Source organism: Lonchura striata, chromosome 3, assembly GCF_050655825.1.
Source record: "Lonchura striata isolate lonStrDom1 chromosome 3, ASM5065582v1, whole genome shotgun sequence".
Lineage (NCBI taxonomy): Eukaryota > Metazoa > Chordata > Aves > Passeriformes > Estrildidae > Lonchura > Lonchura striata.
Genome location: NC_140705.1, coordinates 112387309 through 112412517, shown reverse-complemented (window position 1 = coordinate 112412517; position 25209 = coordinate 112387309). Strand labels below are relative to the sequence as shown.

General features: G+C 38.0%; 1 protein-coding gene and 1 long non-coding RNA gene across 4 annotated transcripts in view; one reads left to right on the top strand and one right to left on the bottom strand.

The window, feature by feature from the left end:
• LOC146768063 (uncharacterized) overlaps positions 1-25209 on the bottom strand; it is a 518279-nt gene that overhangs the window by 193211 nt on the left and 299859 nt on the right. For all 3 annotated transcript variants that reach the window (XR_014954527.1, XM_085577230.1, XM_085577229.1), the window contains one exon: positions 5321-5425. Coding sequence is in view for 2 of the 3 variants with exons in the window: in XM_085577230.1 (XP_085433356.1) it covers positions 5321-5425 (105 nt within the window). In the remaining variant the exon portion in view is untranslated. The remainder of the gene's footprint in view (positions 1-5320; positions 5426-25209) is intronic.
• On the top strand, positions 1438-24144 carry LOC146768064 (uncharacterized). The gene is made up of 3 exons (XR_014954528.1): positions 1438-5049; positions 10160-10299; positions 16471-24144. It is a non-coding gene; the product is annotated as an uncharacterized LOC146768064 (long non-coding RNA).

Sequence of the window (25209 nt, the reverse complement as noted above, 5' to 3'; positions counted from 1 at the left end):
CTAGTCTCTTTCCAGCTACACACAGGAAACAAATCTCCAGCCAGCATTGCTGGATGCAATTGGAAGTCCACAGGCAATAATCTTACATGTGGTCTTTGAGGATTTCCACTCTGGTTAACTTTTCTACAAAGAATATATGAGCAGGATATGATGCTTCACTTTGTTTTTAACAATTCTCAAAAAGGTTGGGAGTGCAGTAGTTCAATTAAAAAAAAAAAAGAATAATAAACATATTTTCAATTTTTGTGCTAAGCTGTGCCAATTGAGAGGACAAAAGTCCTGTGACTTTGTTTCCCCTTCCTGGCTGGACATGCACACATATTTCTGCATCATACATTAACTTCTTATCAGCTCCACGTGCCTTTCCCATGAAAGCTCAGGCTCCAATTGTAAAATTCACTTTGATGAACATCCTGAAATAAAACACTGTAGTGATTCAACCTCAATATCATACAAACCTGTCTGTCTAAACCAGAAGCTTCTCAATATGTGAGTGATTATACACAAAAGTACCTCAAACCTATGAAAATGTACATTCTATCTGCCCACTACAACTTGTGGTAACTTGTGCAGGCTGGATTTGATCCAAATATCTTGCAGGGAGATTCCTTAGCTCTGCATTAATCCTTCACATCAACTCTAATCCTCTCAGTAAACTGTTTGCATTTTGCAAGTTTTCCTCATAAATGACAAGGAATTTTAGGTTAGATATCAGACAAAATACAACAATGTTAAGAAAGGAATAAATAAAGCAAAGCTATTCAGGGTCTGACAGCACTGGATAAGTAAGCAATATCACCCACAGGGCAAAAATAAGAACAAGAATGAACATGGGACTATATGTTGCAGGTTTTGTAAAATGCAATATAGGTTTGGAAGAGCCATAAAAGCAATCCACACAGTAAGCAAATGCAGCTGTAACTGGAGTTTTATGAGAGTGACGGATTCCAAGAGTAGAAAAAGAAGCAACTCTCACCAGAAAACTGTAAAAATCACAGGAGAATTTCATGCTGGGAGAGGAGAGGAGAGGAGAGGAGAGGAGAGGAGAGGAGAGGAGAGGAGAGGAGAGGAGAGGAGAGGAGAGGAGAGGAGAGGAGAGGAGAGGAGAGGAGAGGAGAGGAGAGGAGAGGAGAGGAGAGGAGAGGAGAGGAGAGGAGAGGAGAGGAGAGGAGAGGAGAGGAGAGGAGAGGAGAGGAGAGGAGAGGAGAGGAGAGGAGAGGAGAGGAGAGGAGAGGAGAGGAGAGGAGAGGAGAGGAGAGGAGAGGAGAGGAGAGGAGAGGAGAGGAGAGGAGAGGAGAGGAGAGGAGAGGAGAGGAGAGGAGAGGAGAGGAGAGGAGAGGAGAGGAGAGGAGAGGAGAGGAGAGGAGAGGAGAGGAGAGGAGAGGAGAGGAGAGGAGAGGAGAGGAGAGGAGAGGAGAGGAGAGGAGAGGAGAGGAGAGGAGAGGAGAGGAGAGGAGAGGAGAGGAGAACCCTGCAGCCTCTGAGACCAGTGGCAATACTCACAAATGCTCACACAAATGCTCAGCATATCCACAGATATAACCCAGCTCCAGAAGCTTTTCTCACACTCTATAAAGTCTTCTTTCTAAAGTTAGCTCATCTTATTTATTTCTGTTCTTTTTTAGTCATTCTATGTAACTGGCCCATTTATGACAAAAATCTTGCATCATAACAGACACAGGGAGATTTGTAAAACTTCAAAGGAATACACATCTTTTTCCTGACAGCCTTTCAGTATAATAACAACCTTTATTGTAAAAATTGTATTGACAGTGATCATAGAAGAGTGAAGTTCTTTAAACAGGCCATTTTACAAGGTATTGTAAGGTAATTTATGCATAGTTTTAGGCTAAATCTCAAATAGCTATCCACAAATCAGTATCAAAATGATGTTTATTAACTGCCGCATCGAAAGCAAATCTGAATTTCTGAACTTAAAAAGAACATGAATGAGGGGAAAAAAACAGTAGCAGAAATGAAAGTCAATTCAATTCTGTTAACAGAGTTTTACTCTTCAGGTTCAATTTACAGTTAACCTAATGAAGAGCACAGAAAGGAGATCATCACATCTCAAGTGTTTATGTTTATGCACCTGCAGCTTGAAAAAGTTATGAATACAACAGGGATTCTCCTGTTACACTTTTTACTTTCATCATTCATGCATTTGCAAATACAGACCTTTCAAAACTCCAACAGCACTTCCAGCTGCACAGGATCTACTGGTTTTCTGAAGGCCATCAGGACAGACAAAAAAAGTCAGCCAAAGTTTCTTTAACAGCCACACAAGCTCCTGCCATTAGGGCCCAGCTCTGTGTGCTCCCAAGCTCTGCCTTAGGGCTCACAGAGTCAAGCCCTTAAGTGTGGTGTTAATGAAAAATATGGAGGCTCCAGAGCAGAGAATAGCACCTTGAAAGGGCCCCCCACAAATCACCCATTTCTGGAGGTACATGGACTCCATCAGTTGCACATCACAGAGTTTGTGACCATGCAACACTCAGACTAAGCCACTGCTTGGACAATTTCCTGCTGGTGGCATGGGGAAAGGGATCAGTGTCCAAGGACCTCTCTTCTCCCTTTGGAGTCATTTCTGCATCCCTGCTCATGATCTTTGACCTCCAGCATCACAACTGCACTGGCAGAAGCAGAAAACACCCATATCTTGTCTCACTTTTCTCCTTTTTCTGGTGAAGGAGCAGATGGCACAATGGCAACAAATTCTCCTGTGACCTGGGAGATGGAAATTTACTTCTTTGACACTGAATTACCCCCCAGACATCCCAGTCCTGGCTGGGACACCCTCCAACATTTTAAACCAATACCACTTGTGCTGTTCACTCATAGTGAGGCCATCAAGATCTGTCTCAAGCTGAAGGAAGCATCTTCTGAGTAAAGTCTATGAATTCTGGAAAGCACTTAAGAATTCTGACTGCATCTTATCCTCTTGCTAGATTCTTTGATTGCATAATGCTTCTGAGACTCTTCAGACACTTTCAAGACCTCCAGCACAGGGTTCTGTTTGAGGAGGCACCTTTTCCTTTCACTGGTTCTGCCTCTAGCCTGACCCCTGTCTTCACTGCCCTGATGAACACAGAATTCAGGCCAAGAACAAGGATAGCATCATTTCTTCCCTTTTTCTTTCCTCTCCTACACATTCCTAACTGAAATCCAAAGGGTCCCTGCCTACTATATGCAGGATCTGCCTGGTTTTTAAAACAGCAAAATACAGTGCTGGTGCTCTGTAACAAAGGAATAGTGTTCCATGAAAGACACCGTGCCACAGGATGCACATGGTGTCATGGCATGCCCATCTGTCAGATTTCCTTCAGACTGGTTCAAAATCTGATTTCAAAAGAGAGTGGCTAAAGTGGATTCCATATGAAATAATATCAGGCCTTTAGCATTGCTTGGACACAGGGTTTTCAAAGTGTGGGTTTATAAATCTCTACTTTGCAAACTGAGTGCTTTTCAAATAGAGCTCCAGAACCTTAGAGAGCTGTCTTTAGGAGGTTTTGATCTTTCTAGAGCACCTATCTTGTGTGTCTGTAATTGCTCCACTTTAGCAAGGCTCCATAACATTTCAAAAAATAAAAAAACTCCTTTTATTAAGTCTGTAAACCTAAGTGACCATCGTGATGGAATGTGCTGCTGTGGTTACCCTGTAAATCCCCTGAAAAAAACCCAAAAGAGGAATCTTCACGATGAAATTAAATGAAATATTTATTAAATATGTTGCCAATGTCCCAGGTGGTATGAAGAAGCCTTGTGGTATGCTGAAAGGCTTGATCTTTCTAAGCATTATGAATGCTGATTTAAATGATTGGGTGAAAGCTGAGGAAGTTATGGCTGAAATTTTGGCTAAAGATGACAGGTCTGGGTTTCAAGTTGCACAAAGCAGTCTGAGGGATTAAGCCAACAAAACCCACTCAAAGATATCCAGTTTCAAAAAGGGTAATCTTCGTATCAGTGATTCACACTCAGACAATGGCGAGGATTCCTCATTACTCTGACTTTGCCATATTAATCTTACTTTACAAATACATGCAGTGATTTATATCATGTTTAATTAACTGATTGAGGGCTCCTGTGGTAAAATGGCATCACATTAAGCTCTGTCCTTATGGCAAATGCGAATCACATCTTTAGCCTTGCAAGAACAAAATATCATGGGATTCACTGATGACAGGATGTAGGAATTGAAATAAGGTCCCTCCTGTTGTTTGAGAATCCAGTAAGGGTGGTTGCCATATGCTCATCATTTCCAAGGGAAAAAAATGACAGGATAGAAGAAAGAACTGCTCTAGTTCATCCAATATGTTCAAATCTCAGATGAAAATGATTGTACAGCAGTTCTGTACTGAGGCCAAGTTTTACATGAAAGTGCATAGCAAACTTTCAGAAAGCTTATAATGAGAGATCTTTCTAATATGATTTTTTTTTTCTGTATTTAAATAAACTGCTGCATGAAATTACTCCTTTTTTGGAGAAAAAGAAAAAAAAAAACAGAAAAAAAAGAGGTGAACTAAATAAAGGAAGGCTTCTCTGCCAGCAACATAAGACAACACAAAATTAACTTAGCTTTTGCTATGAAGAGTTATTCCCCTCAAGCATTCACAACCTGTTTTTGAAGATAAAAACTACAACTGTTATCGTCTGATAAAATTAGATGTTGTATATAATTTGCTACTAACATTACCAAGATTAAAAGCCTTGTTTATATTATTACAAAATTTCTTAGAATTCAGGAAGCGTTTTATTTTTAAAAGCTGCCTTATTAAGAGACTGCGATTTTTATACTTACAATGAACCTTACATCCAGTAAACTCCCTAGCAATTGACAAATCATTTCACGAGTCACAGTTTGCTCTCAGGAATTCAGTGGGTTTTTGCAATTTGTTTCTATAGCAAAGAGGATCGCGGTGGGATGGGAGAAGCAGGTTTTGCGTTTTGCAAAGCTATTAGGAGACTTCAGAAATGTTCCCATTCCTCTCCAGGACTAAGACTTTTTGAATTTGATACACAAGAATGAGAGATGAGCAGAGTATTTAAAAGGTGGGTAAGTAAAACACTTAGTGCTGCTGCTTTGCCACTCTCTCCCATTTTCCATAAAGTGCTTCAGGTCCTGTTGTAGCCCGACACATCAGGGCTCAAGCCCTCCTGCTCACTAGCAGGGCTCCTCTTTACATCAACAGAGAAATGCACAGCAAGCAAACAACTCAAAAGCCTCGTTCAAGATACTCTGTAAATCTCACGTTCAAGTCCCCAGACCTGAACCTTGATTTTCCACATTCCAGGTGAGTGCTCTGACCGACCGCGGCGCTACCTGATACTCCAACTTTGCCATCTCCTTCTGGTCTCGACCAGAAATTCCATCCGACGGCTGACAAATCTCTTCTGATGAAAGTTGCTTTGAAATCGATACCTGTGCCTGCAAAAAAAAAAAAAAAAAAAAAAAAGTTTCGGTTTCCTCAAGCCAGCCTTTTCAATCAAAGAATGAGAAAATTCCCAACCCCTTCTGACCAGTCCACTGATGGTTAAAATTGAGCAGCTTGTATAGCTGGGCAATTGTCTATTGGGCTGCTGAGTTTGGTGATGCAGCCAAAATCAAGGGGTGATATTTTTGCCCACAGGCACCTGGGCAAACCATCTTTCCCACCAAATCTGCTGCAGGGATGACTCTGGAGCATCGTGCTCCTGTGCCCCCTCTTTGTCCTTTATCAGAAGTCACTGTGCTGCAGTGCTGCTAGAAACATCAGCATGGGTTTGTGATTAGAACACTTGTGTACCCTTTACAGTCAGTCACGACATCCTGCCCTTGTTCAGGTCCCTTCAAACCAAGTAGAAACAGGGTCATTATTTGTGATATATATATAAATTTATATATAAATTTATATTTGTATATCCCTTTGTGATATATATATAAATTCCAAATCTCATCATATATCTTCCCAAAATTTCATCATGAAGTAACCCCCTTCTCCCTTCTCCCTGCGCCCATGACATTTGATATTTGTAAAAGTTTTGAAACTGTTTTCCAAATGTGAAGCACTGAAGAGATATCAAAACCAGCTTGGTTTGTGCTTGCTTAGTAGGAGAACTGCTACCAAAATAACTGCAAATAAATGTGTACTATTTCATACCTTCTGTTAATAATTTTCAAACTTGCAGGAATTTTAACACATGTACCATGATAATTTGTGATAATTTCTGAAGTTCTCTAATGCATTTTTAAATTTAAAACATCATTTCAAAGGTATTTTTAAATAAAGGAATTCAAAATAATCCATAATGATTTCTTGCCAGAAAAAAAAAGAATGTCTAAATATTCTAATAATTCTGATTCAATGCTAGGAGAAATTCAAAACTGATTGCACATAGAAGAGCATTTTGATGCTGAACAAGCTGATTTTAAGATGCAGATATATGTGGTTTAAAATCCTGAGATTATTTTCACATTCTTTGCAAAATTAGCTACCTGTAAAATATACCTTTCATTTTACTGTTTTAATAGGCCCTTTAGAAGTTTAACATGTATAGATATAGATGCAAATATTGATAGAGACAGAGATATATGTAATATGAAATATCCTGAGCAAGGATGATTAATTATTTTTGGCTACTTTTTGCCTAAAATTTGCTATTAACTATTTTGGGGGTTAAACTGCATTTCCCTCCAAAAATAGTTCATATTTGAATTTTTTAATATCTAGAGTAGAGCTTTAAGCTATGTAAAAGTATCTTGAAATATGTGCAGGTCAAAGTAAAGCTTCATTTTAAATATTTCAAATTGTTATAGTTACTGCTTTGAGATAATATGACATTTACAGTAATTGCTGAAATTCCAATTACTTTCAGTAAAAGCTGCTTCTTTTGCAAGCTGTTAAAAATATAAAGGTGCATTGGATACTGCATTGCTGGAGACAGAGTCTGCAAGTAAAGACAATTAAATGTGAGTTTGATGATACACAATGTACTGGACTAACATTAAAAAGACTTTTCCGTGTTTGACTGTTTACCAGTTTTGTCTTTAAATAATAGTCTTCTTTTGGCATGTAATGTATATCTGCTTGCACTAAACATAATTTATGAATATTTTAACACATGTGTACTCAGTGGGGTGTATTATCATACTGATATAAATAGAATTAATGAGCAGTCAACCTGCCACATGTCATGACATATGACAGGGCAGCCAGAGCATGGGAATAATTCTTTCTGTTTCATATTAGAGCTTCTTTTCCCAGTTGAATTTTTGTTCCCAGATGCCAATAGACCTAATTTTCTAAGGACCATTTACAAAAATAGTAAGAAATGACAAACCTGAACTAATTTATCTTGGGTCACTTCAAAGAATGATTATATTTATGCCATTTCAAATGCTTAAATAAACCAATTAAATGAAGCAGCTTTTTTCAGTTAATTTTCAGGGTTTTCACAATGAGAGATTAGATATCTGCCTCAATTTTCTTTCTTAACAAGCAAGCATTTTATTTGTTGTTGATTTTGAATTTGTTTCAGTTTCATGTTATCAGTTTCTTCTGTTAAGGATCTAGAATAAAATGATTGTTTAAATACAAAGATGACATGTACCAGGTAAACAGAATTATTTTGCAGGAAGAAATGCAGATGTAGGTAGGTAATATTCTTTTAGGCAATTATTCATTCCAATTTCAAAGGCTATGTAACAATCTGATGAACATAACTACTAACTTTTTTTTGATAAAGATAGAATAAATTGTCAGAACACACAGAATACAAGGCTAGGGCAGATTCCCTGTTTGGCATTTTATTTGAAAGAAATATTGAAATGTAATATCAATTCTGTTTACAAACAGCTGTTCAGTCAGTTAAAGACTAAGGTTCATAACAATATTAACTAATTAATATCAGTCAGACTGACCAGCTAGCATCTAATTAAAGACTGCTGACTTGGAAAGTTTTCTTTTCAGCAAGGAATGCAAATATTCTTTGATGTTGCAGTGCTGAGCTACTGACAACAGGGAGGAAGGTACATACCCCGTTCCTTCTTCTTTTTGATTTAAAATCACTTTTAAAAAAATTATTTTACTGCCCATGAACCTTTGAAGTCATGACTCATTTTCCAACAGGAACAAGAGGGTCTCCTAAAGCTGGATCTAGTTCAGGTTCGAAGATTTGAAAGACATAAAAGAGACTGATATTGCAACAAGGAATTAAAATAATTGTATTAAAGGAACAAGGAGACGCTCCAAGTTTTTGTGTCCGATGCTTTTCCCGGCAGGGCAGCACGTCCCTTGGGAATGCAGCTCTGTCACTCTCAAAGAAAAGGGGCACCATCTAGTGCTTTTTTGGAGGAAAAGCTGCTAATACTAGGAGGGATGTAGCAGGGGGGCAGTGGGGAGGAACACACGATGGGCAGGGAGAAGAAATGACACTCCATTCTTTTCAAAAGACAAAGAAAACCTGTTGGCCTGTTTCATCTTCCATTTTGAGGCACTGCAGTATTTAGCTGCAGGCTGTAAGTAAAAATTGTCAGCTTTCACAAGGTGGAAGGATGGATTCCTAACAGCTAAAATAATATATATAATTTAAAATGGAGAGGGGGTTGGTATACAGATATTTTTCTGCTTAATAGGTATTTCTTCTGCCTATTACTATACTGAAACATTTCCCTATCAGTCATTTTCAATATACATTCTCTCTTTTATTAATCTAAAGAAAAATCTTTTTTAAGTAATATTGATTTCATTGAAGACTAAACTATGCTGTAAAGTTCTTGGAAATGTTCTTACAAATAATCTTTCCAGAGTTCACCCACCATAACAAAGAGATTCCATGAAAAATGATTTGTAGCACAAAATTGTTTACAGTGCAATAAGATCAAGTTAACCACTGACACTGTTAGAAAAAAGCTTGAGAAGTTTTATCTGATTGGCAAAATATGTTCATATCTGAGTCCAGGGAAAGAGTGCCCTTTGATAAAATTTTATAGAACTAAAGTCTCATTATCTGAATGATTTTTGAAACCTCTTAGAAAACAACTTAGGGGGAGGGACCAGGAAATATTCTTTGCTGCTGTAGCTTAGGGAATAGATGACTTTGGAAGAATTGTGAAATAGTAGCTCAATATTGTTTAATTTACTGTGACTATGAATTGACAGAAATTGTATTAGTCAAACTAATAAGTGTTCAGTGAAAATAACCAAAGGTACATCTGCTCCTTGGGAGCCCCAGGCTGGAAATGTTTGTTGTGAACTACAGGAGCTGCTGCCTTCAGATGCCCAGAACAATCCCAGCTTTACACAGAGTCAGAGCTCAGGACACGCTGAAAAGTTGAATGTGCTGATACTCCAACCAGAGCCCCCAAAAAACCACAGTTACAATCAGTGCTTGTTTTTCACTTCTGGGCATAATCTTGGATTCCCTGGGTGCTTCAATCTCTTAAATGTGTTGTAGCAACAAGGGAATGTCAGACCAGTGCATAAGACTAAATAAACAAGAAATATTTCTACTAGAATAGTGCTGAGCAAAGCAAATATGTGGCTTGGTGAGTAATTCTCCGAGGGAAGTCTAATCCAAGAAACAAAAACAAAAATATATTTTATGTTGCTAAAAAGGTTTTCTTGAGAAGTTGATGATGCCTAATAAGGAGACTTCTCACACAGAAAAAGAAAAATGAATCTATAGAATTGAGAGACTTGATTAAGAGCCAGTAAATTGGGAGAAAATATCAGTAAAAAGTTTCAGATTCCCAAATCCTAAACAGGGCTAGGAACCACATGCAGGTCCAGACAGTCATGCAGGAGTGCTCTGGTCTGACCACAAGTGGGGAACCATACTTGGGGACACTTGCTCTGCAGCAGATTCCAGCACATCCATTCAGGGCCTTCTGCATGGATATTCTGAGCATTCTTGTTTTCTAGTGAAATCAGGAGCTTGGAGCTTCTGCTGTTTGGATCGTGGACTCAAGTTGCTTCATTTTAGGCACCTATATTTTCAAATGACACTATTTAACCTCTCTGTGCCTCAGTTTCCACATCTGTAAAACTTGATAGCTACGCTTACCTTGCATGGGTGTCAAGAAGATTATTTCAGGTCTCTAGAGAACTTTGAAAAGGAAAAGCAAACCAAACTGAATTTATGTATTATTTGTCATTTTTTTATCCCATAAAATGGAAGTCAGATGCAGTCCAGACTGTGAACTATAACAAAATGTTCACCTAAGCCTTCCTTATGGCTCGAATGACAAAAGAACTGGTGAATTCAGCATGGCTTTGCAGGAAGAAAGCAGCTCCCCCACCTACTGACCTGGCAACACTCAGAGTAAGTAATAAGTTTATGTCTTAAATAACCACAATATTTACTAACTTATTATTCTATATGTTTCTATTATATTTTTAATCGAACTATCAGTGCAGTGTATTTCTGATGATTAAAGAAACATCTCTCAAGCAGAAGAATCCTTGAGAGGGAACTTACTCTATTGGGAAGAAAAAAAGTAGCCAATAAAATCTCTCTGGGGTTTTTCTTGGTGCAGAATGAGCCTCATAGGATTCCAGGCTGACTCAGTCTTGCCTTGGCAGGTTTCAGATTTTCTAGAATTGATTAAATGAGCCCAATACAAAAGTCTACACGAGTTTATCTCTAAACCTGAAGAATAATAGGACACTTTACCTAATACATCCCTTTTAAAAGCAGCCAATTGCCGCCATGCTGGGTACCTTCACAAAGTCTTAATGTGTCTCCAAGTTTTTTGTCTGAAGCTTGCCTTCCCTTGCTCAAAGTGTGCCATTTTTCTCTGGTCTTCCCAGTGTCACTTTCCTGACTACAGCTCAGTGAAAGCCTCTGGTAAGGACAGCACTGGAGTGATAATGTACTTTCCTGATTTCCCGTTAATAGTAGCACTTGATCCAGCAACGAGTGCCAGCTCAGTGGCAGAAGGATGCTTTCATATTTTCTAGAGGTAAAAGGACCAGTACAAATTTATAGCCTTGGCTAATTCAGCAGTTTTGCTCTGTCTTGGCACAGAAATGGGTGTTTTAGTTAAAACAAAGCCAAAAGAAAAAAAAACCTCCCCCTTATTTTGCTCAGTTTCATGTGAAACAAACAAAGTACAATTGCCTTTTTCTCTGTGAGGTAACTTGTGAAAAGTGAAAAATGCAATGAAGGAGTTAAAATAACTAAGGGGAAGGAGGGAAAATAGAAGGGGCTAAACAGCGGCATCAAAAAGGAAAGCAATTTGTTTTTCTATTTTAATAAGACACATAATCACAGACTATCCAACAACACGTGTACCCTTGCTGAAGAGCTGCTGATATTCTGCATTAACCTTTGATAGTGAGAAGTGTATTTCCCCTACTGTTTTCCACAATAAATTAGGTTATATCTGGCATCCAAAGCTCTAGGAAGTGTTCAGCCAGCTGGAAGCACCAGATTGGCCCAACATCCCTAACGTTCAGATTATAAATAAAGGGCACCTCATACTGCTTGTGTAACAAAAATGAGAAATGCAGAGGAAGGGCAACTTCCCCCCTGCCCACAGAAGCAAAAAGAGTCAGTTGGGGAATGAAAAACAGGAATTCCAGAGGGCAGGGTTTCTGCAGTGAGATGCACTCCGACCCTGAGACAAACGCACGACTTCAGCAGAGAAATGAGACTTTGCATGTTTACTGAGGATTTGCACATTAAAAAAAGCCAAGGGGAAGTATATCTGGCTCTGCTCTTCCCAGATGGTATAACCACACAAACACAGGCTCACACAGACACATATCTTCCCACTCTTTAGGCAGTATTGTCTGTTCTCTTCCAGCCGTGAAAATAATTAGCTGAACCACAACCTCAGCTTCAGAGGATGTGGTCAAATGTGGCATACTGCATGCTTCTCTCACGCCCTCAAAGCAAGGGATATTATGGCTATAAGTATGTAACTGCATTGTGATAAAGTTGAGGAAAACCCTGCCTGTTATGATCTCTGGAAGGTGAAGATATCAAATAGGAAGAGAACAAAAGACAGTCCCAAGACACAAACTCCAATATCTGAGAAAGGTTATAAATGGGCTTTTTGGGTCAAACTGTTCTCCAGGAAATCACTTCATTAGCTTCAGTGGCAGCACAACTGAACCAATGCTGAGAGCTGCTAAACCACCTCTACAGATGGAAAAATTAACCTAATCTATTTATTCTAAGGGCTAGACTATGGTGGTCCCTGGTGAGGATGTAATGGGAAGTCAGATGCAAGGAACTGTTCTTCTCACCACTCCTTTTGGGTAGGGGCTGGCCACAGCTGCAGTGCCTGTGCTCTCCTGAGGGCAAGAATTAGCCCCAAATTGGTATATTCCATCTTCATTACTCCAGCTATTATATAAACATGACTATATGCTTGCTTACTTAAGCTGAAAAATGGAAAAGAGGAATTAAAATTAAGGTTAATAGAGCCAGACACAGCATTCCCCATTTACTTTGCCCTCACCATGGCTGCTTCAATCCTTCTGCCTTGAGTGGGTGTTTTCCCCCACAAAAAATTGTTTTTCTCTTTTCCTCTCTTCTCCCTTCCCTTATTTTTTCCCCTGTTGCCCCCTTCTCTCCCACTGTTACTGCTGCTGTGGCTGTTTAAGTTTCTCTATTTAATGTGCAGCTTGAAATTTTGGATAGACACTGAGACAGGAGCTATCCATCCCATATCTATAAAACCATAAAACAGTTCTGAAGAATTGTACTGATACTATTTTGGAAATTTGCTTTGTCTTGTGATGAATTTCATGACTGGAAGGATCTTGAATCTGGGCAAAGAAATGTCCAGGAAGATGTTAGCCAATGTCTATCCATCTCTCTCTCCTTAAAGTTGGTCTATGCCTTATTCTGAAAATTTCCATTTAATTGCCCTTTAGGCAACTGAGATGCTGTCTGAAAAGCCTCTGATCTGTTGGGATTTGTAGCCCTTGGTGCTGAGGTGAAACACATGCCACAGAATAAATCAGGTGCCCTGATTTATTTCAGGAACGTGCATGTGTGCTCCTCAGAGGGACAGAGGGGAGGCTGAGTGCAAGAATCACAAGTTTGGCACTGCCTGGACATCCCAGGTGTAGACAACTCTTTCATGTTTCCCACTCAGTTTGTTCAAATACAAATCAGTTTGTTGTCCCCCAAAAGATTGTTTGGAGTTTTTTATAGAAATGGTGCTCCATCCCAAAGAAAAAGCACAGATGTGCTGTTTTTCTCTAACACTCGTTTTACCAGTATGAAATTTTTCAAAGAAAAGAAAAACACAGAGAAAATGTTTTGAAGAAAGAGGCAGCCAGAGCATTGCATCCATGCATATATATTTTTTTTTTCACTGTTGAGGACAACTTTCTGCACAGCTTGTTTAAGGATTCTGGATAGTCTAGTCCCAGCAGACATTTCCTGTACTAAGATGTATTCTCATTAGAGTTACCAAAAGGGAGTATTCAAAACATTATTTATCTGCATATAATCACTGTATCACGCCATGTATCCTTTATTTTAATTCCTACTTGCTTGCTAATTACACACCACGCTGAAGGTCTCACAACTGCTCCCCTTTCAGCAGCTTTGTTTGCAAAGTGTCTGGCAATAATCTCCCAGCAGTGTATTATCATGCCCTTTTCATCACACTATTTAATCAATAGGGTAATGACCTCATATAAGCTAGTTCCAGGACCTAGCCATGCCATGCTAAATAAATGAAACAAACAAAACTCTGGGCTACATGCCTCCTGTTTTAAAATTCTGGATGTGAACCATTCCAGCATTAAAAATTATTATAATATATAGAAATGGCAAATTCTTCACATCTCTTGCCAGAAAAAAAAAAAAACAAAAAACAACAAAAAAAAACACCATTCTACAGTACTGTGGGGAAATTGCTGCTTTCTTTAAACTGACATAATGGCAAAACATATGTGTTCTTGGTCAAGTGTTCACAGGAAGATTTATACTGATAACACTGGAAACAACCCTTTCCACCATTACATCACGTCATCACTTACAGGACCGAATGGTGACCATCACAGCTAATGGGATGAAATCACATACAGAACACTTCCCAAGCAGAGCTTGGAACCAGCATTCTTTTCAAAAGGACTTCTGTTGCAGTGAGCAGAAGGAAAGCAGCTTCTCTCCATTTCCTGAGCTGTAAACTCACAAAGTGTGGTTCACTTTGATTTGCATCCCATGTCTGGATTATACTCTGGCTAATAAAGTGCATGTGAGATGTGCTTAGTAATGTGTGAACCCTGGAGCACATGTAGCATCACTCTGGTGTGGCAATTCTCTTGTCCAGAGAAATGGAGGTAGTAAATTGAGTCTATCTGTTCTTTTTAACCACCACTTTTTCCTAATACTAGTAGGAATTTAATTTCAGAAATATTTTTTTTACATCAAATTTTATTGTAACTGGTCAACAGAGAGAGGAGCATGACTGATGACCTGGCACATGGACTGACTGCAGATCCCTTCTATTCTTTAGGCAAAACATGCACAAGAGCACAGAAGTTTCACCCCACAAAACCTCTGACAAAATGGCTAGGAGAGAAAATAAACTGTTTTCATGACATTAACACAGCTGGAGTAGTTCAGGGACATCTGAAAAGAGGATGAGTATGCATTAGAAGAAGCATAAACCACATAATTTTGTGTTACCATGGCATTATCACCATACACTGCTTTCACATAAATGGAGATCACTCCTCCCTATATAGTGTGAAAGAAAAATAGTAATTTTTAATCTGTTTAATCCCAGATACTAACTGAAACCAACAAATATACCTTGAGACAAATTTTTACTGGAAATTTTTCTTTGCACCAATGCCACTTAGGTTCTTTTGGCACCTTCCTTTTAGGTGTGTTATGAAAATGACAATGTGCCAGTCATCCAAGCTGTCAGCACCAGCTAAAATCTGTTCTGAGGCAGAGTAATTTACACTTGGATGAACACCTCCCAAGAAGTAATCATGTAAATACCTTCACGATGAAATGCAACTCATTGCTGGTTAGGTAACTCCTATAATGAGCCTAAGTGTGATCTGTCCCAAAGATCTGAAATGGCTTCAGTGCAAATATTCTTTTAATATGATGTAGGAGATATTGGAGAGGTAACTATGTAGTGCTGTGAAGCACTTGCTGTGTTACAAGATATTAGGTCAAGACTACAAAACTGCATTTTGGAAAATATTCTCTCCAGATATCCTACATGACACTACTCTGGCAAAGTAGGAATTAAAAAAAAAAGAAACAACACCCTCAGAACCCTTATGAACTGAAACTTTCCAACTGGCCCATTTGGTAGTCTGGCCTCTGCAAAACTATTACCTTTAGTTCTGATGCAGAAGAAGAAATAGCAGACAGTAGCAAAAACTGAAGGAAGTTATAAGACTAAGGAAAGAGAAGAAGAAAATTCCAGACACCTCCAACTGAGGTGAAATAACTTCCAACAGTGGGTGGTTTCACTAGACATTAACAGGATCCCTGATACGTATCAGAAGACTCAGAATTAGGCAGTGTGAAATATCATTGCCAGGTGACACCACCTTGCCCTCCCATCAAAATCTGTCCTTGGATTACCCAGAAAGAAGGACATATCATTGAACTATTTCTCTAATCCATCTTTACAGACAATAAATTATTCCTCTAATTGTTGACATTGCAGTTCACCATTTGTTAAGTACAAGAAATCCTGATGCATCCTGTGAAAGGATGCACTTCTACAATGGCAATACAGCCCTCTCACAAATGAACAGAAGAGGCTGGGATGAAAAATTAAGACCCTCTGTCCTTTGAGGTGTCCAAAATCTGACAGAGGGATCAGCTGGGACAGGATGCCAATGACTTGCCTTCACAGCTCATCACTTTGGTACCACATAAATTAGCATTTTGGTATTTCAATTGCCGCCAGTAGTTTCCAAGATGACATTGACTTGAACACTCTTGCAAGAGTATTTCTTCTCTGTCAGGTAGTTTTGAGTTTTGGGAGGTGCCCATATCAGGAAAACACCATTACATTTTCTCCTATTGCTTTTGTTCTGCAAGCATTCTTTTAATTTGAAGGCAGAGCTCCTTATTCCAAGCATTCTGCTTATGCAACAATATTAAATAAAAAAGGTCAGTTGGTTTCCATCCCTTACCATGAAAATAGTACAAGGTCACAGCTTTCCCTTCAGCCCTGTAAACCTTTCTGCAGTCAGAGGGCAACAGATTACTTTGGTCTGTCTGTTTTCTACCAGACATCTCTATTTTACAAAAAAAAAGAAATGAGAACGATGAAGAAAAATCAAAAATGTGGTAACATTTCCTCAGAAAATAAAACACAAAAAGTTTAAAATCATGCATGTTTGGAAAGAGAAACACACAACCTAATATATTTTATGAAATGTTTTACTTTAAGCCCTAAAAAAAGAAAAAACTAATTAAAAAAAAAAAAAACACCAAACCACACAAAAAAATAACTAAAAACCCAAAACCATTACCTCTATTGTGCAGGTTGCAGAACTTAACCATATGGACAAGCTGCCTGGAAAGGACATCTTATCAGAAATGGCTCTAAGTCATCCAGAGACCTCCTGGTGTCTGATCAAGGATTGAAGGAGTACCTCAGAGAAAAGTCCATCTGATATAGATGGGGTGGAAACAAATAAAAAAATCTAAGACATCAGAGCCTCAGATTTTTCACAGCTTGGATGTATGTCAATATTAAAGTAAAAAAAGTAGGGATTTGATAAAAGGATCTGATAAAAAAGCAAAAGAGGCATATAAGTGATAACTAACCTGATAGAGAACTAAAAGGGATAATCAAATTGAAGTTGATCCACATGGGTTTCTGGAAAGCAGATTTTGTCAAGCTAAATTGATACCATTTTCTGATGTGATTACAAATGGGACTGCTAAAGGCAACCATTTTGATAGATGCCTGTAAGAGAACTGGCTTTGCATCACACGACAGTTTGACTGAAAAGCTAAAAAGCATAAGAGATGGGATTCATTCACATTAATTATAGCTGTCTAAAAGTTTGGCAGCTTGTCTTAAGTTCTCTGTGTTCCCATTATAGTCTATGAAAAGAAAAAGACACTGTCAAAAAGTGATTTATGGTTTTTCAGATAAGTCCACCACATCTTTCCGTGAAGATCTCCATCTCTCTACTATTAAGAGCTTAGAAAACTAGCAATCATTAGAAACTCATTTTTGGATGGCTAAAATGAGATACAGTGAATCAAAATAGCATCCTAAACTACTTATAAACTATGTAGTAGATACATCTAACCTATCATTAGGTGACTGGGGAACAAGGAACTCTTGTCTCCTAGACTACTTTTCACTTAAAAAAAATTAAAAAATCACATTTTCTCAATATGAGCAGATGACCAGAAAATGGAAAATAATGGAGAAGACAGTTGGATTAGGTGGCCATAACCAGACATTATGTACCTCAGTATAGCTAACAGGAAGGCCATGGATCAAGGAATTACTGCAATGAGACAGATTTAATGAGGGAAGACTTGACTGGAAAAAAGAGATCTCACAGAGGAGGCAAGGTTTTGGGAACTTAGACCATGACAAGTAAAAGATTACTATGAATTTTTAGAGTACTGCTAGAGTACTGCTAAGTGTACTGAATTTTCAGAGTAACAAAAAGCTACCCTACTCATTAGATGTATGAAGAATGATAAATAGGATTAGGGAGGTTGTATTACCTTATTTTGCATCAGTGAAATGACTAGTGGTTTCACTCCTGGTATTGTTTTAAAAAAGACTATGAAAATTTCCATAGATTATGAGGAAGCCAGGGGAACAATTACGGTATTAGGAAACATGTCTTACTACAAGAGACTCAAGGCACTCAATCAATTAACTTATCAAAGCAAAAGTTAAAGAATGATTTGATCACAGGCTACAAGTGCCTCCCATAGGGAACAAAAAATTGATAATAGAGGGCTCTTCAATCTAGCAGGCAGAGAAAGAACAAGAACGAAGGGCTAGAAGTTACAGCAAGACTAATTCAGTCTAAAAATAAGGTGCACATTTTAAACAATTAGGGAGTAACTTGAAATAACTTGCCAAGAACAATGATTTATTTTCTGTCACCAGAAAATAAGTTTTAATCAACACTTGGCCTTATTAGAACTTTATTCTTCTATTTCTAAGCTTGCTAATACATTAATTCTAACAATGTCAGAGCATTACTATGGAGGAAAAGAATGCATGTTGTAAGTTGGGAAGTGTTCACTGCAATTCAAAAACAGCCAAGAGATTTATTTTCCATTTGACCACCAACTGACAAACCCTCTACCTTGAAGTTTCCCTAACTGAAACACCTTCTCACTACTCCACACTGTGCAAACTTTTTTGATTAATGAGTATTAACTCCAAATGGATTGCGCTAAAATTAGAAAACAGGAAGAAATCATAATTTGCAATGATCCCTTGCAGAAATTCCTCAGTACAATACTTTTGAGTCATTTTAGGCATACCATTGCTTTCCAAATGTAAACGTAAAACACAAATCACAACATGGTAAAGATCTCTCAGTAGGCAATTAAAAATTAATTAGCTAATTAGATCAAATGAACAAGAAAATAAGGCTCAGAAAGACATCTATTCTAATTAACATAATATTAAGTTACAAAAGACTTTTTCAGACAAAAAAAATTGTCTTTATTTTAAATATCAAACCAATCAATAAAAGGAAACAAAGTTATTTCTTACCTTGTTATCCCTATAAAGGGGATAAAGCCAAAAGGAAATGACAGTAATACTGAGTCAACTGCCTGTGCAACTGTATTAATTTCTTATTATTTCTAATCTTGTTAACTATTTGAATCCATAATTTAACCAGCTTGTACCAAATTTATGGGGATTCTACCTATATTTGTTCTTTCTCTATACTTGCTGTGTCTCTTAAGAATGTTCTAGGTTCTTAGAAACAAAACTAATGTGATCCAAAGTTTCACCTGGGTTTCTCCTTAGCTAGGTGACTCCTAACTAAAGCACAGGGCTTTACTGTGGAGACAGAGATGTTAAAATAAGAAAAAGTAGAGGGATTCTTAAGTCTGTGTTGGGGATGATAACATATACTCTCAAGGAAGGAAATAGCATTATAGGATACCTGATTGAATAAACCTCACTGGTTAAGCGGAAATGCTCAGGCAATCAGACAAGGAATAGGGCATGGCTGAACCTAATTAGATAGATTGCACTGATTAAAAATACCTGCTATTACAGGACAGTTCCTAAAATACTTTTTCAAATGTCATATTACTCCAGCAAAGACCAACCACCTCAACCTTCCTGTTGGAGTCACAGGACATATGCCATGAATTCTGGGCACACCAGGCAATTTGGCAGCTGGGAGATGACCAGGACTCCCAGCAATCCAGTGCAGCAAATGTGTGGATGGTTCCCTGCATTACCCAAAAGTAGAGAATTGTGCAGCCCTTCACAGATCTTAACATGTTATCCAGATCCATAACATCCAGTGACCCCTTTCCAAGCAAACATAGCTTTCTTGTCCATCTCATGAGTCAGGCCTGCTCTGGGAACAGTCCATGCACAACAGCTACGTGGGGTGCAGTGCTGCAGGCCAGGCAGGACACAGCAGCATTATTTAATCTTTTGGGGGGGAAAAGAAATCTAGAAAGTGTGTGTAATGGTTTAGAAGCAAGCTTTGCAAACCAATTCCACAATGAATGTATTTCACTTTGATCGCCCCTTCTAGCCCGTAACAAAATTGAGGCAGTATTTTGTTTTGCAGAAATTAGTACCTTCAAGACCTGCAGTGGATTTATTATTTCTGCTAGGGCTTGCACTTCCTTTCTGATCCATGGCTGTAAAATCCAGAGGGACAGAACAGCACAGAAAATTACTGCAAAGATGTAGTGTGACATAGGAAGAGTCAGAGGCATTATGTGTGAACAACACAACAAAAGGAAAAGCCATCTGAAAATAAATGAAAAAATTAATAATCAAAAGGGTGTCTAATTCTTATCTGGGCACTTGTTTGCTCACTCTGAATTCAGACGACCAAGCCATGGCATATGAAGCTGGAAGGGACACTGGACCCAGAACTCAATCCTGCTTTAAGGAAAGTGCCATTACTCAAGGAATGCTTGATGAAGCAATCATTCCAGAGAAAGAAATTCTTCCTCCAGAAAACAAGTGAGGCATCAGAAACAGAAATTTTTCTCTTGCTTCATTCCTGAAACCAGGGCTCTAAAATTCCAGTCCAAGCTTGATTTGTCTCCAAAATAATTAATAATGGCAGCTAGGGCACCTGTAGGACCATGAGGAACCACTCCTAGACTTCAAATCATTACACAGTTATTAGAAAACTGATGTTGGGTGAGAGTAACTTCTAATCACTCCAACATTAAAATCAGCAGCAGTTTATGTTGCATAATAAGAGTCACACACACACACGTGGAATAGGGAGACTTCACTGCTAACTATTTCCATGTAAACTGTGACTTATAGTTAATGGAATACAGTTTCAAAGGATAATGCATAGAATTTATAAAATGAAAGCCTCAAAAAAGGCACTTTGGTAACAGAAATTGTTTTTTCAATTTCAAGCTATGAACCCTCGACACAAAAATAGTCTATCCAGAAATTGCTGAGTGTATTGGAGAAACACAGAGAATGACTGTGTTTGGAGAACTTCATACTAGTTTGATCATTGATTTTTTAGTAAGCTATTTAGGCTAAATGTTCTGGAACATCTGTATCAACAAAAGCTAAACCTACTTTAAATAAATAAGCAGTGTGTATTTTCTTCTCCAGAATTCATGATCAAAAAGCTCTCCTCTCTGACTATCCACTGCTTTGTGTTTGGTAGCTGTCAGAATAGTTCACTAATTTACACTGTAGTATGTGAGAGTTTTAGCAAGTCGAGGTCTGAAATACAGCTCAGTTTTTGTCTGATGAAAAAAAAGTCATGTACAGGATATATAGCAGATCAATATTTGCCAGGCTTTCCAAACAAGCTGGAAACCTATTCTTTCCTGTTCTTTAAAGAACTCTCTAACTTGTTTTCCTATAAGGGATAAAAATAATCCAGAAACTAAGAGCAGAGAACAGAAAACCTATTTGTCACTACTTGATAGCCTGGAGCTGTAATACAACAGGATCAACAGATTTAAGCAAAACAAAACAAATGCAAAGAAAATCTTGCTGCCACAATTTCTATGAACAGTTTTTGATCCTTGTTTATAGCTTCTCTTCATATATTAACAAGAAGGCAGCAGAGGGAGAGCACATCCTCCATGCCACAGCAAACACTAATAGTATGGGCATGAGTGAAAGCCAGCGAGACACTCTGAAAGCTCCTTGGCACAAGGAGAGATGCAGCAAATAACTGAGTGGATGGGTGGTGACTGCCTCAAGACTCCTCCTGGGCATTCCCCAGTGTGAGCCAGCACACCCCTGATGTGCCCAGGTGATCACACCTGTTCCAGGAGAAGCTGCTGAGCTGTCTCCAGGCAGCAGTGCACTCAAGCTGACTGGCCCAGCTAAGGTTGAAGTCTCTGCTGTATTGCACAACCCTGACTCCTCTCCTGAATGCACTTCACTCTGATCACTGGACAATAGCTGTGGAATTAAGTCTACATTACAATAAATACCTGGAAGGCCCTCCCAATGGCTATCTCCAGTTTTCTGCCAGGGGTCTGAACCTCCAGTGCTCCCTACAGACTTCTGCAACTTGTAGTCTGTTCATTGCCTGACCTAATTCTTCTAAATGGCTCAGCCATTTTGGCTGACAATTTCCTCTAAATGCCCAGACACCAAGCAATGGAAAATTTTCTTTGAATTCCAGTTAATGAGCAATGGAAAATGTCATGGCAATGAAGTTATGCAGGTACTTAAGTGCTCTGCTGGATCAGGTCTTTGTGAGCTACATTTTAGTCCCACATTTGATGAGATTTTCTAGGTGTGATAAAAAAATTAAGATGAAGCTCTGTGATAAGAAGAGGGGTGGAAAAAGAAAGAGATACATGTAAAATACTTTTAATGCTTCTATGGTTCTTGGATGGCATGGCAGAGAGAGAAAGAGAATGCAAAAGCATAAACTAGGCTTGTGTAAATTACTCTGACATTTAATAACTGTCTACTAAAAATTCCCAAGCAAGGCTACTTCAGGTATTTTTAAGGTCATGTATCATTTACTGTCTAGGTCAATTTATGCATCAGCAAAAATTGCTGCAAACCTTTCTGGACAGCGCTTTAAAATTAAAGGTATATGTAACTGTTTTGGCCATATTTTTTTCCTCACCAGTTTCTGCTCTGTGAGCACTTCACCTTGGAAAATTAAAGTAATATTCTATAATAAGTGAAGTCCGTATGATATTTCAAGGCAAGCCAAGGACAAGCTTTATAACCATACTATCAAAATGCTATTAATAAAAGCAAAAATACACACATGATGCCTGCATTCCCCTATGGATGGAAGAATTATTGTCCATTAAGTTAACATTTCAGATATTCTCTACAACCAGCAAAAAACCACAAATCTCTTCTTGTTAACACGTGTAATCTGCTATCACACAGTGCCCCATTTTAGTAAACTTTCCAAGGCTTCTTAAGAGAATATGTGGATAAACAGGATTTCTGGGATGAGAAAAGGTAGGAAATACTGTACTTTCATAGTTAAATTTTATAAAGGTGTCTTAGTTCATTTTTGTTTGGGCTCGCAGGGCTCAAAATATTCCTGAGTTACATCCCTCAGTGCCCACCTGCAATCCCTGAGCTTTGCTGAGCCTCCCTCTGCAGAAACACACAGACAAATTGCTACTTACGTGTTACTCACTGCTCCTTCCTTAGCAGAAAACATCTTTTAAAGTACCATATCATTGTACTGAGTTGTAGATTTTGCACCCATACCATTTTAAAAACAGATTAACCAAGGGAAATATGCCTGGGAGAATTTGTTTCTTCACCTGGTCTCAAAATGAATAAACATATTTTCATTGGAGATAAATTATGAAAGTGTGTGTGTGGTTTGCTTCCTTCATTTGCAGTGCTTAAAAAGAAATTAATTTCCAAATTAAAATGTAGTTTGGGAACAAAAAAGCCCAAGACAGCTCACTTTGAAAATATCACAGAGCATTCAAAAACATACTAGAAAAAAAAGAGCAAATTAATTAATTTTTCATATTAATTTCATTATTTATAATAATTTCCATGCTCTCATAAATCTTGATATTTTCACTGAAATCACTATTATTGATTTTCCCTTTTCCCCAGTCCTAACAAGAATGAAAGATTAACTATAATGTAGTCACTTCCCTTTCTTTGTTTTATGTATGCAATATATTAGGTATTTTGAAAAACTCACTAATGAGACATACTCTGTCCATGACAAAAATCCTCACTTAAAAGTTCTGTGTTCAAAAGAGTTTAAAAATGAGCCTTTTTCAGTCCTATTTTCAATGAATTCATTACACCAGTGTGAAATTCTTAGGAAACTTCTAAGATGTGCCAGATTTATTTAATTTCATTTTAGATTTTGTCTCATAATATAAAGCGAAAAGTTCTCAGGCAGTTTATACTGCTATTAAAAACTGGAACTTTATTATTCATTCAATCTCCTGAATTATTTATCCCTTTTGATTTGAAAGTAGGACTCCCAACTGCAGCGCTAGGAGTCTGCTGCAAGTCCCTGGAACACATCCTCACCACAATTAGCCATTGATCAGCTGCTCATGCCACACCAAGGGAATGCAAAAACTCCCTCCTCCTTGAGGCTAAACCCTCCAACATCACAGCCTTCTAACACTACATTCCTTAATAAACATTATCAGCTTAGAGTTGAGTTCTTGAGCTGCAGTGGCACACACACACTTTTATTCATTAGGAAAGTGGGATTTCTTTCCCATTATGAACCTGTTTAGCTTATCTGCACATGCATATTATTTTGGGTTTTGCCTCTTTTGGTAACACATTGATGCAACAAGATCTCCCATGCAGAACGAAATGCATGTTAAATATGCTTCTATTTTTTTCCCCAAAATGCTTTCACTGCATGAGTAAAACCTCACAAATGTGTGAAAGTCCTGTGACAAATATTCACATTTTCTGAATGGGGTTAGTGAACAAAGAGCTCAGAAAAAGGAAGAAATCAAAGGAGGCACTGCAAAATGACAGATGTTACTTAATTTTAATTACTGATGACAGTATTTCAGATTATGCTTGGTAACAGAAAGAAACACAAAGGCAGATCACTGTACAGTACCCAGCTGCTAATAGGCTGCTGGAAAGTGGTAGGAGACATCAAGATTTAGTAGTACTTTCTAGTAAGTGTGTCCATTTCAATGTTTTGCATTCCCTCAAGATGTATCTGCTGTTAATGTACAAAGTTTCTTCCCAGTATCTATTCCAACCATAAATAAGCAGCAGGTACCTTACATAGTGCCTAGTGCATGGTGTGCAGGAAAGACATTTTTAATTACTATATTGAAACCAGCAATGAAAAATATCCTGCACAGCTTTGCCACACTTGGTGCTGATGTACAGATCTACCCACACTGGTATGATTACAAGGCAGTAGCGATGTTCAGATATCTATGATGGATTTTGAAGACCCATTCTTTACTCTTTTTCAGTCCTCTTTGTAGTTTAAAGTCCACTTGATACTTTACAGGTCGGGCAAAAACAAGGTAACTACTCAAATGTCACAAGTTTCTGTGCTTGCTATAAATTTGCCACATATATGATACAGTTACTCTGTTTAATACATAGTACCTAATGGTTTTTTTTACTTGTTAAAAAGTGTTCTATTGGCTTTAATTACACCCATGAGAATGGAGAAGTGAAAAAACATATTTTTTGCCTGAGGCCTCAGGTGAAAAGAAGAGGTTTCATGGCTCAGGGAATTTATCTTTAGTGACTTCAAAACTTCTTACTCCTGATCCACCCTGAAACCCACTGCTTACATGTTACAAATTAAGAATGATCCCAAAGTACTCCAAATCAATTAAATGAAAAGCAAAAAAAAAACCAAAAAATAGTACAGAGTAGTTCACTCCTATATACTGAATAAATATGTTTGTATATTTATTTTTAGAGGCTCAGGGAGGAAATATTCACATTGTTACATAACATATACATATGTTTGCATTTATATTGCTTAAAATAATGATGTAACCTCACAGGAAACCCATGTTAATTTATCTCCCAATTTTAGATTCTGTAAGTGTATCTTCACCAGCATCAACTGCCTCACTGGGATGAAA